Source organism: Crassostrea angulata, chromosome 3 (assembly GCF_025612915.1).
Source record: "Crassostrea angulata isolate pt1a10 chromosome 3, ASM2561291v2, whole genome shotgun sequence".
Classification (NCBI taxonomy): Eukaryota; Metazoa; Mollusca; class Bivalvia; order Ostreida; family Ostreidae; genus Magallana; species Magallana angulata.
The window spans coordinates 18230550-18243597 of record NC_069113.1 but is presented as its reverse complement, the minus strand read 5'-3'; the positions used below and the strand labels follow the sequence as shown (position 1 = coordinate 18243597).

Here is a 13048-nt window from a genome sequence, read left to right as displayed (position 1 = left end):
TAATTATAATTATATAATTAAGTATTTTTCATTTAAACTCAACAATATATATTATTAAATCGCACGTGTTGAAACACTAAATATGTAAGCAAAATTTTATTGGTTATCCCAAGTTTTTCTACAATATGTTAAGCATTAGCTCGCACACATCTGCACTCTCTTCTCTATGTTCGCCAGCCCCTGTGAATATCAAAATGCCTCTCTAATCTTGCTTACAATTCTCTATGATTATGTTCTTTGTTGTGTTTCCACGGCTGACGTTTGGAGCTGCCTTTCTTTTTCGTGATTTCGTAGGTTTCATTTTACAGAAACTCTAGGAACATTTGGGACAGGCTCAGAAATTGCAGGTTACATCCTAATTTTGATACGTTCATGTAATTGAATATGTTTTAAAGAAGTGGTCAAAAAATATAATATGTTTAAACATATTGCGGACCGCTTTCCACAAATGAATAAACTAGCATTCGATTTTAAAAAATCACTAATCGCGGGGTTTTTTTACATTTGAAAATATCATTATTTGCTTCTTTAGGTCCAATTATTTGTGCTTCTTTGATCCACGAAATGTATTTTACTTTTTTTTCATTTTTATTCCTGTTTTTTTTTAGATTAGCATAATTTGAATGAATTGTAAATTATTTAATACCAATTCTATGTAACAAAAAATGATTTACAAAAGATCTGGACACGGATAGTGACCAATTTTATTTGTATTTCATGCATGGACGACGCAAAAGGTGTAAAACACAAACACACACTAAAATTGGTTCCTTGGGGGTAACCATTGCCATGGTAGCCGAGGCTAAAGATGGAAAAATAGGAAAAGTTACCTACTTTGAAGGCATATTAAAAGGTTTTGCCGACTAAATAAATGTAAACTATAAAAAACAATAAGCAATCTTTCTCCTTCTGTCAATTCTTATTTTAAGAGGAAAATTAATGGAGAAACGAAAGGTTACAATGGAAACCGTTAAAAAATTTTGATATCGGAATTTTGCGGGTTTTTTTTCAATAAGCCGAAATGGGACACAATTAAATTTTTACATCCATTCAATGTCCGTGCAATAAATATTCTATATATGAAACTGACACCCTGTAGTAACAAGGCCCGAAAATTGGAACAACTGAAAAATAGAAGATGATTTTTATTAGCTGAATTTCCAGATTTTAGAAATTTTTAGAAACCTGCAATAAAACAATAGTGGTAGAAAGATAATGGGAAAAATAACATCCATTTTCAAAGCCAGAAAATATAAGGATAAACAAATTTTACGAACGTTATCCCAAGTCAACTGTTGTTGTCTCATTTCAAAAACAGTCATAAGTATAAATTACCATTCCTTTTTGGCTATTCATAATGAATTATGCAAGTTCGTAAAAACAGCCAAAAATTTCTACAGAATTGAATCTAATACTGTAGAATCATTATTGTTCGTGGGGAACTAATGTTCATATCTTTCGTTGGTAATCCTTGCACACGAATTTGCATCCCGTCGAACGTATACACTTTTGTTTTGTACTAATTTACATAATAGAATTTGGTGCCGACAAAATTACGTCCCCACGAAAAATTTGATATACTCACGTATAATTTTCTATTCATTTCGTCGTCACATTGTTATGAAAATTTGGCAATCTCTTTAAAAAGTTATTTAAAGATAATTTTCCTCTGCTACAAAATACACGTTATTTTTTATCGGCAATGCAAACCAAACCGAAAATCAACTGAAACCGGAAGTGATATCGTGTATTCGCAACTTGTCAAGATCGCTACATCGTTTTTAACTACTCCAGGAATGTGTGCCATTTTGAAAATATAAACCGCAAGATAAACGAAATAATGGTTTTCATGGTAAAAAATGTTAGATTTTTTTTACTTATTTCCGGGGTTGGAGTTTGGTTTATTATCGTTTTTAGTTATTGAGTTTTAAAAGTGTTTGCCGATAAAAATAACGTACATTTTTGGTTTGGATGTGTCATGTTAGAGGTGTTTACATTCTTGCATTCAAGTGAAATACACAATGTTTAATATTTAAAAGTTCATTATGTTAAAGACTATCAATAAAAAAACATGATGCTGTCGATGTTTTCATTTTGCAAAGACGACAATAGTGAAAGGTATTAATTTTTTTTTAAAAATTGAACATAATACCATCAAAAATATACATGTAAAAATGTCTCATCAATGTCTGTAAATTAAGAGAATAAAGGCCATAAAAAGTAGTACATGATAATGAAAACAAAAATAACGAAAAACAATTTTCTTATTCATCGAATACACCTAGTGCAAAAAACAAAAAAAAAACAATTACAACATTGTTTCACGTAGACCCTAGAAATGTAAATAAATGTTGAGTGAGTTATAAATGTGTTGATTGACATTCAGAATCCAGTTTGAATCAAAGTGGTAAATAAACAAATTATGAACATAAAACAATTGACTGCATAGCAATTTCCGCTACTGACAGGTGTTTGTTACAAGTTATAAACATGTAAGTAACGTACCAAACATCAATTAGGATAATTTTATCATCCTGTATCCTGTATGTGAATGTTTTTTGTCTGTTCTCTCATTTTCTCTCTCTTCTTAGTGTCTCTATCCTCTTTTTATACATGTATTCTCTCTCTATTCTTTCTCTTTATTTCACTCTCTTTATCCATCTATCTATCTATCTATCTATCTATCTATCTGAATATAATACGCTTGAACTAAAACAGGAAATTTGTCTATCACAAGGAAGTTTTAATTTGTTATGTTTTAACATACTTAAAACAAATATCGTGAAATACTCTTTCGTTTTACATAAAACGGGATTTTAAAAATTATGACTAGTGCCAAAGATGGCATCGTTGAAAACAAAATGATTTGTCCAATTTAACTTTGAATTCAAAATATTAAAAAATCCTCCACATATCGGGATAAAACTGTACAAAATATTTTAATGTACACAGTTCCTCTTCCTGTTGTCTTTCCTGTTGTCAAAAAAATAGGAAATCTTGTGATTATACAATACAACGTAGCTTTCGTTAAAAATCTCATGATCATTCAATTGTCTGATACATGCGATTAGAATATAAGATGGAATCAGGTATTAAAGGAGCGGAAGAGATGTGTAGGAGTCGGTCGTCTATTGCAGCCAGAGAAAGTGAGTTTTCATATATATATAAACGTCGTTTCTCCTAAGCTGTATTGTTTGCAATATTTATCAAAGTTATAAAACTAATATATGGACTTATTTTCTTTTATGCGCATTAGACCATCGATTGCGTCATCAACATGGCAGAGGTCCATGTAATATCTTCATTTTAGATACATCCTCCAGTCTCGGGGAGGAAGGTTTCAGACAAATGAAGGAAGCGTTTACGGACATACTTGATGGTACTTAATCCTTAGTTTGCGGTTCTTGGATATATATGGGGGTGGTGGGGGGTCGATGAATTGTGTTACATATACTACCTAAACGTATCTTATTACATATTTTAGAGTATGCAAACCATCAAAATATTGACGAAAACGTAGCAGTTATAACATGTGGACGGCATACAGAATTTCAACGTTATTATTCTAACCATTACGAAGATATCAAACAAGCCCTTGGTATACGCTGTTTAGTTTTACTTACATTGTACATACATTTCGGACAAGAAGATAGAACATAAATGGATTCTGAGAAATTGTATACAGTTTCATATGATTAATTCTTCCATTCATCCATACATTCTATCTTGTGTTTTAGTACATCTACTAGGAAAGAGAATTCTTCTAAAGTAATTCCAAACATAATATAATGCGTATTTGTTTAATACAAACAAATAAGTTTTTATCAATAATGTTCTCAAATATTCCTTAATACTCCTTTAACAAACAATAGGTTAACCTAGAGATTTTTTTCAGACAATGTTGAAATTGGAGGGCCTTCACCATTAACAGTTGCTATGTACCTGTCCCTTGAAAGTTTGAAACGTGATGTCAGTGGGTGTCATTGAGTATTTACTATGTTTTGTCTGAAATTATTTCATAATATAACTTTTTCTTTATAAAGAATGAATATGTTTCAGGTCATTCGTACGTAATGGGAAGTTTTCATATTCACCCAAGAATAATTCTCATATCAGATGGAAGGCCAACAGATTTCACAGAGTCGATTTCTGATGACTGTCCTTCAAATGAAACGGAAAGAGTATATATGATAAATTGATATTGCCAAATTGATTTCACGACGTTCCAATCGTTTATTTTTATGCGTGAGGGTCAATGTTCGTGAGAAGGCATGCTTTTCCTGCTTTGTTTGGACGTAACTTCGTTAGTACATGTAGTGTATTAGGAATAATTTTAATGAATATCTAACAATTGCTAGTATAAACGTTCCCTGAAATGTAGATTCGTGGACAAGGGTTACCCAACAAAGCCACGTACATTGGTCCTCGATGAACACTTATAATTCTAAAGTACCCTGTATTTAATGTTCATACGATGCTAGTAAGTATATTTAGCTATTGGACAGGTACATGTACCATGTATACAATTTTACCTTGTACTTAATATAAAACAGAGTTTTAATTTGACAGGATGCGTCTCATTTATCAGACATTACAAGGCACATAGGAAAAAAACATCCAATATTTTGTATTCCGGTAGGAAGGAACCCTGATCTGGTAATCTTACTTATTTGTATTAATTAAAAAATTATGATCAATTACTTTTAGTAATATGCATTCATATATTTATCATTTTATGTATATATTTTCAGAGATTGTTAGAATTCATTAGTGCCCAGTCACGGGGAGGAAAGATGATCAATTTCAGAGAATCTAAACAATTTGCTAAATACTCTCTGAATACCGTAAGATATTTTCTGTCAGATATGTACATTTAGCTGTATAAAATTAGTTAATTAAAATAAATATGGCCGTAGAAGACACAAAAATGAAATTTAATCTCTTTTTATTGAAACTATGTATTTTATAAAATGGTTTCAACTACTACATTGCAATTTTTATGAAAACAGATTAAATTTTGTTTCCTACATTTACAGGTCGTTACATATTTCATTTACGTTACTTAGTCATTCTTAAATACATCTAGATGTAATATAAACATTTAAGTATAGAATTTTGTTTGATATATTAACTTCCCTTTTTATGTAGAAAATTGCTTCGAACTTGTCGTTTACAATGGAGAATGACGGTAATGACCGAGAAAGAATTCTGACGTCACTTGTGTGTACATTTCCGGAAAAAGTGTTTACCGAGATGGACCTTGTATGTGAAAATCAATTTATAAACTATCCTTCTATTAATCTACTGTTTGCCCCTATATATTTTGCCTGATACTATATACTTTTGAATATCAAAACCTAGTCAAATTTAAAAAAAAATAGCTGCTGCAGTCACAGTGCAAAATGTGAAGAATTTATACAGGCTTAACTGATTGTATTCAACTCAGTTAAAGATATTTTCAATTTGAGCCATAATTAGCTTATGGACATGTTTGGATTGTGTGAAATATGTTTATGATTATGTCACAACGTCAATTTTGTCCTTTTCACTATATCTTTATAAGTTCATTGTAATCATTGTAGAATGACATATATGAAATCTGCTCAAAAAAGTTCTTGTACCAACCGATCGATGAAAACACTCAAGAAGAGAAAGATGCTTATGAGGAAAGAGACCCGCGAATGCCCTCCCTGGGTTCCCGAGTCAAACGTGGTCGAGACTGGAGATATCCTGATCAAGATAAGTTTGGTCCTGGAACGGTGATAGGACATTCCAAGAGAGGTACAAGTTATTTCATTTGTTGATTTAAATAACGTAAATGATTTTAGATTTGTACATAATTAATACTATTAAAACTTTAAACATGGGTCTGTAAATAATGAACAATATTACATCTTTATCTGTATATAAAAACTTACAAGACTCGTCAAATTATTTTAATTATTAAATTTTAATGTTTATTAATGCATTTAATGTTTTCCCATTTATTTATTCTTTACAAACAAGCATATAATAACGTCCCTATCTTGACATTAACGTATCAGTAGTACCACACAAATGTACATATGTAGAAAAAAATTACAATATATCATGATTTCAGGAAAGAACAATATTATATGTACGATTTACATCTGTATGTGTTTATCAAATAAAAATTCAAAATCCCTTCTTTTACATTGAGGTTTGAAGTATCTAACGAATTTGCCTCTTAAAATAAGAGTGGATATTCAATATCTATATACACTGACAACCACATATTACACAGTTTACATTTCCGTAAATACACAAACATAATTCATACACATGTGCTTTTATCTGGCCTACACACATCGAAAGGTTTCACTACCATATATCAAAGTCTGTGTCTATGTTTGAAGCCCTTGGTATACATCTGATTAATGCATATAAGCATTTTCTGTACAGATTAAATAATTGCATATATTTTATATATTTTTTTTTGTTAATTGTATTTCAATATCTTTATAAAGTCTAGCTTTTTGTGAGAATCTACTTTTCTTTTTTGATATCGCTTATTCAAAAGATGGATGGTTAAATGTCGAATGGGACACAGGTTCTATACATAAGTATAGATATGGGTCAACAGGTTTAAAGCCGGACAAATTTGATGTACAAGTCTGCAACGAACCACGGATTTTAAATGATGAACTGATTGCAACAGGCTGCAATGTCACAAGAGGTACGTCTAAACCTATCCCAGAGTTGTAAATTAAAGATTTTATTGGAAATCTAACTACTTTAAACAAATAGAGATACACGTCGTATCTTTCTTGTTTCATATCGTGAAATGTAACCACTTTGATCTTTTAAAGAATAGCAATATCGAATATATACACAGTGTGATTTAAAGTTTATGGTTTTTTTAATCAAACGAGATATCAGTGGAAATGTAAATAGATTTATGAAAAGCAGCTGGTGACATGTGTTTTATTAGGTCCAGATTGGGTTTGGAATGACCAGGACGGTGGTACCGGAAATATCGGATCAGTTCTTCGTGTTGGAAGAGATGGGATAGTCCTTGTAAGATTGTTTACAAAACAAGCATGTAAAAGTTATTTAATTCCAAGGTTTCTTATTCACAAATCCTGCAAAATTTCATTGTTGCTAAAGAAGACAAAACAATTAAAAACCTTTTAAACTGAAAAAAACGCTTACTAATTAAGCATAAACATGACAAAATTTATGAAATAATGATTGATTGGAAATTATCATGATCAATTTAACGAACTAGCAAAACATGTCAACGATTGGGGTGAATCAACTCCACATCCAAGATAACTTTAGATAATTGATTACTTAAAGCAGAGCACAGTGTACTTTCAGTAGTTTTACATAAAAGTTTTATTCTTAAAATGCATGTGATATTCAAAATTTTTATCCTCCATTTTATAAACCTTACAACCCATCCATCAAATGCCTAGTACTCTTTTCCCATCTAGGTGCAGTGGGAAAATGGAAGAAGAGGGACATATAGATTTGGAAATTATGGCTTCTTTGATCTAAAACTGTGGCAAATATATTTTATCATGTTATTGAAATTATAGTTAATTAACTATTAAGCGTTTCAAAACACACATGTTTTCCTGCTTCAATATTTTGGGTTTTTTTCAAATGGACTTGTAGTGATCCATTCTCCCCAGAAGTCACAAGGTATCATCTCAAGAAAGCTGCGCTGACTTCTTCTGTTGAAACTGAGCCATGTACGAAAGAGGGTATGAATCTAATATAACAACGTCATATAAAAGTGGTTTCGTGCGCGATCAGATTTATGATGAATGATTTGATTAAGTGATAAACCCGTATTTATTTCTAAAAAGACTTTAAAAATGATGATTTATTCCTTTATCATCTATATTGGTATGATACGGAAAGCAAAGAAAAAGGTTTTTTTTGGATGCACACAATAAAACGTTTAACTTAAAGAAACAAACAGATATTTTTGTAATACATGTAGTTGCAGTATTCACAGGGTTTAGTTACTCATTAGTCATAGATAAAGATTTAGAAATAATTGTTGAAATTGGAAAAATGCAATATGCTTTGATACAGTATTTGATAAAGACAGAAAGACAAAATAACAACGGAAAATTATCAATTTTCTGCCTAATATTTTTGAGGAAAAAAAACTACGTTATACCTTATGTTAAAATAACACAAGAAATGACATAGATTTTGCCTCGTTAAATTGGTTTACATAATAAAAATCAATTAGAATTCCTGTGTACCGGTAATTGTCAGCATGCTTATAAATGTCTATATTCGCTGGTAACATTTTAATAAGGAATTGTAAAGATTTTAATTCACATTCAATCAATCTTGTTATACAGATCAGGGTTTAGCGTCAAAATCATCGAATGATAAAACTGTTGAAAAGACAAAGAAGCCTATACTACATGTAGCCAAAGGAAAGTATTTCAGAAATGACATAGTGAGTAACAAACCATCAGATATTGATACCGATGGGCCAACTTATCCATGTACAAGGAATCAGTGGCTCTGGAAAGATGACAACGGACAATGGAATCAATATTCGAGAGAAGTGAATGCAAGAATTAATCAATCTTACAAACGTGATCAAAACTCAAGTGTTATTGTTACCATCCAAGATAAAGGGTAAGTTACAATGATAAGTCGTTAAGTAAACAAAATGTAATCCACGTATTTGCTAAAGCAACCTTTTTGGTATTGCAGTATATATATAAAATACTCATCAAAACCAACGTTTAGTTACAGGGTTGTGATGGCTAAAAGTAAACAGATAAACCTTGCGACAAGAGAGATAGCTGAAGTGAAATTGTTGAAAAACGACTCGTCTCCGTGAAAAACATGGGCAACAATGTTAAAAACATGTGGCTTAGTTTGATTATTAAAACTATGCAATCTTATACCGTTATATTCGATGTCGTTTCTTTTCTCTTTAATCGGAGTTCCAAGAATCATATGGTACTTTTTTATCATATTAGAAGTTTCAAAACGCAAAATATGATGTTGGAGAAAATGTTGCATAGCGCCTCTGAGTACAATATTACATTGATTTATTCAGAAAGTTGATGTGTGTTCGGTATTGATATCGAATTAAAGATTTTTTTATTAATCATTATTATCTATATGTTTTAGAAAAATTGATGTGTCGTTAATTGGTTCAATTCTGCTTTGTATGTTGAATTAATAGGCATTTCATCTAAGTGTGTATTTGGTATCTGAACACATTATGGACGTGACAGAGTGGTTGTTGGCTTTAATGATAGCATTTTAAAGATGTAAAAGTTTTCATACACCATATTCATCTTTAATTTATAGAAAAACTACTGGAATGTAATTTAAGAATAATTAAATGTAGACAGTTTTGTTTAATTATTCAGACGAATTATTATTCCAATATTGTAAAATAGGCAAACATACCTGCCAAAAACACGTCAATTTATTCTTTTTTCCTATGTTTCAAAGGTATTCTGATCTCATTCTTTTGTCAGATTTTAAGGAAATTCATTTTGCACATTTTGACATACATTGAAATAGTTTTTGTGAACACATTAGTGAAATTTAGTTTTTCAAACACATCATAAACATATTCTTTCGATTTCTTCTACATATCATTTGCAAAATGCAAGCTGAAAATCTTACTTTGGATTGTTGACAACTTTTCTGAGGAACTTAAGTAAACTATGCCAGTACAATTGCAAAATTCTGAACAAATGAATTCAGATATTTTCAATATCGTTGAAGGGAAGGTGTTTTAATTCTTTAAAATATGTTGGTTTTCAATAAAAACATAAAGCGAAAAACATGACATAGCTTTTGCCATTTATATAACATATTTTTAGTAATTACTTTGTTCAATTTTTTGTTTCAATTTGTTCAATGTTTACTATAGTTCGTCAATTGGAAAGGGATTTGGGTTGACTCAATAATTCACAAACAACCACCGTATTTAAGGTTTCTTTTAAGTCCTTTATTTAGGATTATTTATCATTTAAAAAAGATATTTAAAATAGCAAGTAATGATATGCAAGTAGTTGATTAAAACTGTATTAAAAGGCACATTGTAAAAGTGGCTATTGGTCGGCACAAAAGACAATTGCAAAAATACATAAAAAGCAACAATTGTCATGATAACCACCTCGGAAAAAGATCAATTTATACTTCATGTACTATACAAAATAATGCACTTGATTTTTTGTGTTTTATAACCATTAAATCGGTATAGAACTGTCAATTGTTTTAAATATTATAAACATTGTAACATAAATATTCCAATCGGAACTTTTATTTCAGCGTTAATTAATCTAACCGCGAAAATGAGTTATACAAATTGAAGATCTTAACGGTAATAAATTAAAACTTTGTATTCGTCAATTTAAGCTTCTGCTTCAGATAGATTTAAGTCATTGGAAGAAATCCTTACTTAAGACTGGTAGACTAATTGTTTTTCGAACAAATAGAGGTCTTTCCACCTTATTATTTTTTATGTTTACGGTGCGGTACAGAATATCTTGCTAGATGCTCAATACGGTATACAATTTGGTCAGCAAGGTATGAAATTTAGTTCTGAATTATGTCACGTGATTGTTCAAGTATAAAAACAATGACGATATCGTCAGCTATATCTAAATTTAGTTAACATTTGCACTTTGTTGTTATACTTTACACCTTATTTTTTGAAACATCGTTGTAGTTTGCACGTATTATACAGTTACAGCAAAAAAAATGTGTCTTATACAAGAAATTAGGGAAACCATCATCAACGATTTTTAAGAGAATTTTTTCATTTCAAACATTGCTTTAAGAATTCCCTACTGTTTGTCGAAAATGTCGTTAAAATTATATTTTCTTATTTTTTTTTCACTTACTTTGAAAAAAAAACTGATGCGCTTGCCAGATAAATATTCTTTACACAAGGCTATAATAGAAATCCTTACAATAGAAGAGACTGCTCTAGAGGCTTGCTGTCTTCGCACATAATAAATGGTTTGACTTTTAAAACAATTTACACTTGAGAAGGCACAGGACCTAATGTGATACATGTTTGACCTAATTGTATATCATATTGCCCAATCCAGCAAACTATTGAGACTTTACAAGAAGACGCTCCTATCCCAAGTAGTCCGAAATCTCTACGATAGATAGCTAAATAGTTTTAAGTGATTTTGTGGAAATTCAATACTTTCATGGACAAGGACTACTATAAGGTGGCCTCAGGTCCTTCCGGAATAAATACATTGATGAACCCTTTAAATGGTCTGAAGATATTGGTAAAAGTTTCAAGTTTCTATTTCTTACTGTTTTAGAGGCCGGAGTGGCGGTAACAAGCATTTCCTGCTCAAAGGGCATTAACTCTGTAACTATTTCAAGGTAGGGGCTAAAGGACGATATCTTAAAATATTTTAAGATGCCCAACGACATCAATAAAAAAGTTTTTTCTATTACCCTAACCAATTTGGATTCGCTGGTTGTGCGGGGGAGGGGGTAGACACATATAGGGAATCAACATTTTTTTTAATTAAAACAATTAGTGAATATACATTCAAAACATGAAAGCAATCTTTGCACACCACATTTTTTCTCTAAAATATTATTTGCAGTGGGGAAATCACACATCAATTTTTTTTATGTCGGATGTTTGATAAAAGTTTTTTCGGGGGAGGGGTGTACGCTTGGTAGTTGCAGTAAAAGACATTATTTAGTTTGAAAAAGTTTACAAAAAAGGAAAAAAAAGTAGAAAATATCCCATAAACGCACAAAAATTAAATTTTTTGAACCGTATGAAAAAACATATCCGGAGTGGATAAAAACCAACCAACCCATGCGTAGGGGCGGGTCATTTTTTCCATGATCTCCGCCTATATATATAGCCTATTGTAAAAATACTTTGGAACTAAAGGATGGCGGAAGAGGTGTGGTTTCGCCAATACTTTAATTATCCCCTTTTCAAATGCTGATTATCTAACTCGACCTGTACGTGCACAGTTTAATATCTTGTTTTCACTGATATTAAGCTCCGGGAATCATAATACCGTTATTGTAAAATAATGAATTCTTTTGACCTTTGGGAGTTATAAATATATTAACACACAGAACCCTCTGTCAGATATGGGTACTACTCCTATTGAAGATGGAGAATCGCTTTTACCAGAATTTTTTTCTATTTCTTTTTTTAAATTTGTTCAAACAATTGTCTATAAGGGGTATAGATATCTTTTATATATAGAGTTTGATGGTACCTTAAACCTTTAAGAATAAATGCCATGGTTCAAGTTTTTCATTGTTATTTGAATACGATCTCCAATACCGTATATCAGGTTTTTTCCGCGTATATCCAATTTCCGCTTTGTTCGCGATGATTTCCGAATCGCTGAAAAGAAATCGGCGTAAATATGATACAAAGTTTCGTTTTTGTAATACAGTTCTCTCTTTCCTGATAAAGTGTACAGGATAATAAAAGTACGGTGAACTGTGTTCAATTAGTTTACTTAGAGGTACAAATTGCGTGATCGGAGGACAAGCGCCAGATAATAGATGTGTAAGCCTCGTTGTTTATTTAATAATCCATTGACATGCTAATTAATTAAAACGGTTGCTTTCCTTGCGTAAACCGATGTCTAATTATACCTAAGCCACTGGTACATGTAACGATACATGATCTATTTATTTATGACTGTTTGCGTCTCCGAAAAAAATTATCGGTAATTATTTCACGTTAAGGAAAACGTGTAAATGGATTCATTGTCCGAATTTTTTATTACAAAGAGCGACAATTTAGAAATTTTCCCCCTATTTCCTCACAGGTTTCAACAATCGTAAATTATATTTACAATGTGACTTTGAAATAGTGAAAATTGGATTCGCGTAAATTTAATATACCGTTCTAGGCTCAGATTCGCGGCAAAAAACATGACGTGGAAAAAACCTGATATACGGTATCAGTTAATTAAGTGGTACAACTTGTGAATTTCCACTTCATCCAGAATTAATTATATAAACTAATGTACATACATATACTTTAAAGTTATCTACCCCACCCCACACATTC

At 31.1% G+C, this 13048-nt stretch overlaps 1 protein-coding gene across 3 annotated transcripts; it reads left to right on the top strand.

Annotated features, from left to right (window-relative positions):
* The first annotated feature begins 2924 nt into the window (after window positions 1-2924).
* Window positions 2925-10144, top strand: LOC128177144 (uncharacterized). Of its 3 annotated transcripts, none has more exons than XM_052843722.1 (15): window positions 2925-3146; window positions 3257-3379; window positions 3485-3598; window positions 3896-3973; window positions 4060-4181; window positions 4570-4656; window positions 4752-4844; window positions 5149-5262; window positions 5583-5781; window positions 6542-6697; window positions 6953-7038; window positions 7458-7528; window positions 7642-7730; window positions 8346-8631; window positions 8752-10144. In XM_052843722.1, the coding sequence occupies exons 1-15, from the start codon at window positions 3062-3064 to the stop codon at window positions 8837-8839; spliced, it is 1791 nt and encodes a 596-aa protein (XP_052699682.1). In that variant the 5' UTR covers window positions 2925-3061; the 3' UTR covers window positions 8840-10144. The 3 variants fall into 3 exon arrangements, with proteins under 3 accessions (XP_052699682.1, XP_052699681.1, XP_052699683.1); XM_052843721.1 differs by having other exon boundaries at window positions 2941-3146; window positions 8746-10143; XM_052843723.1 differs by lacking the exons at window positions 2925-3146; window positions 3257-3379 and having other exon boundaries at window positions 3573-3598; window positions 3896-3969; window positions 8746-10143.
* Window positions 10145-13048: the final 2904 nt, after the last annotated feature.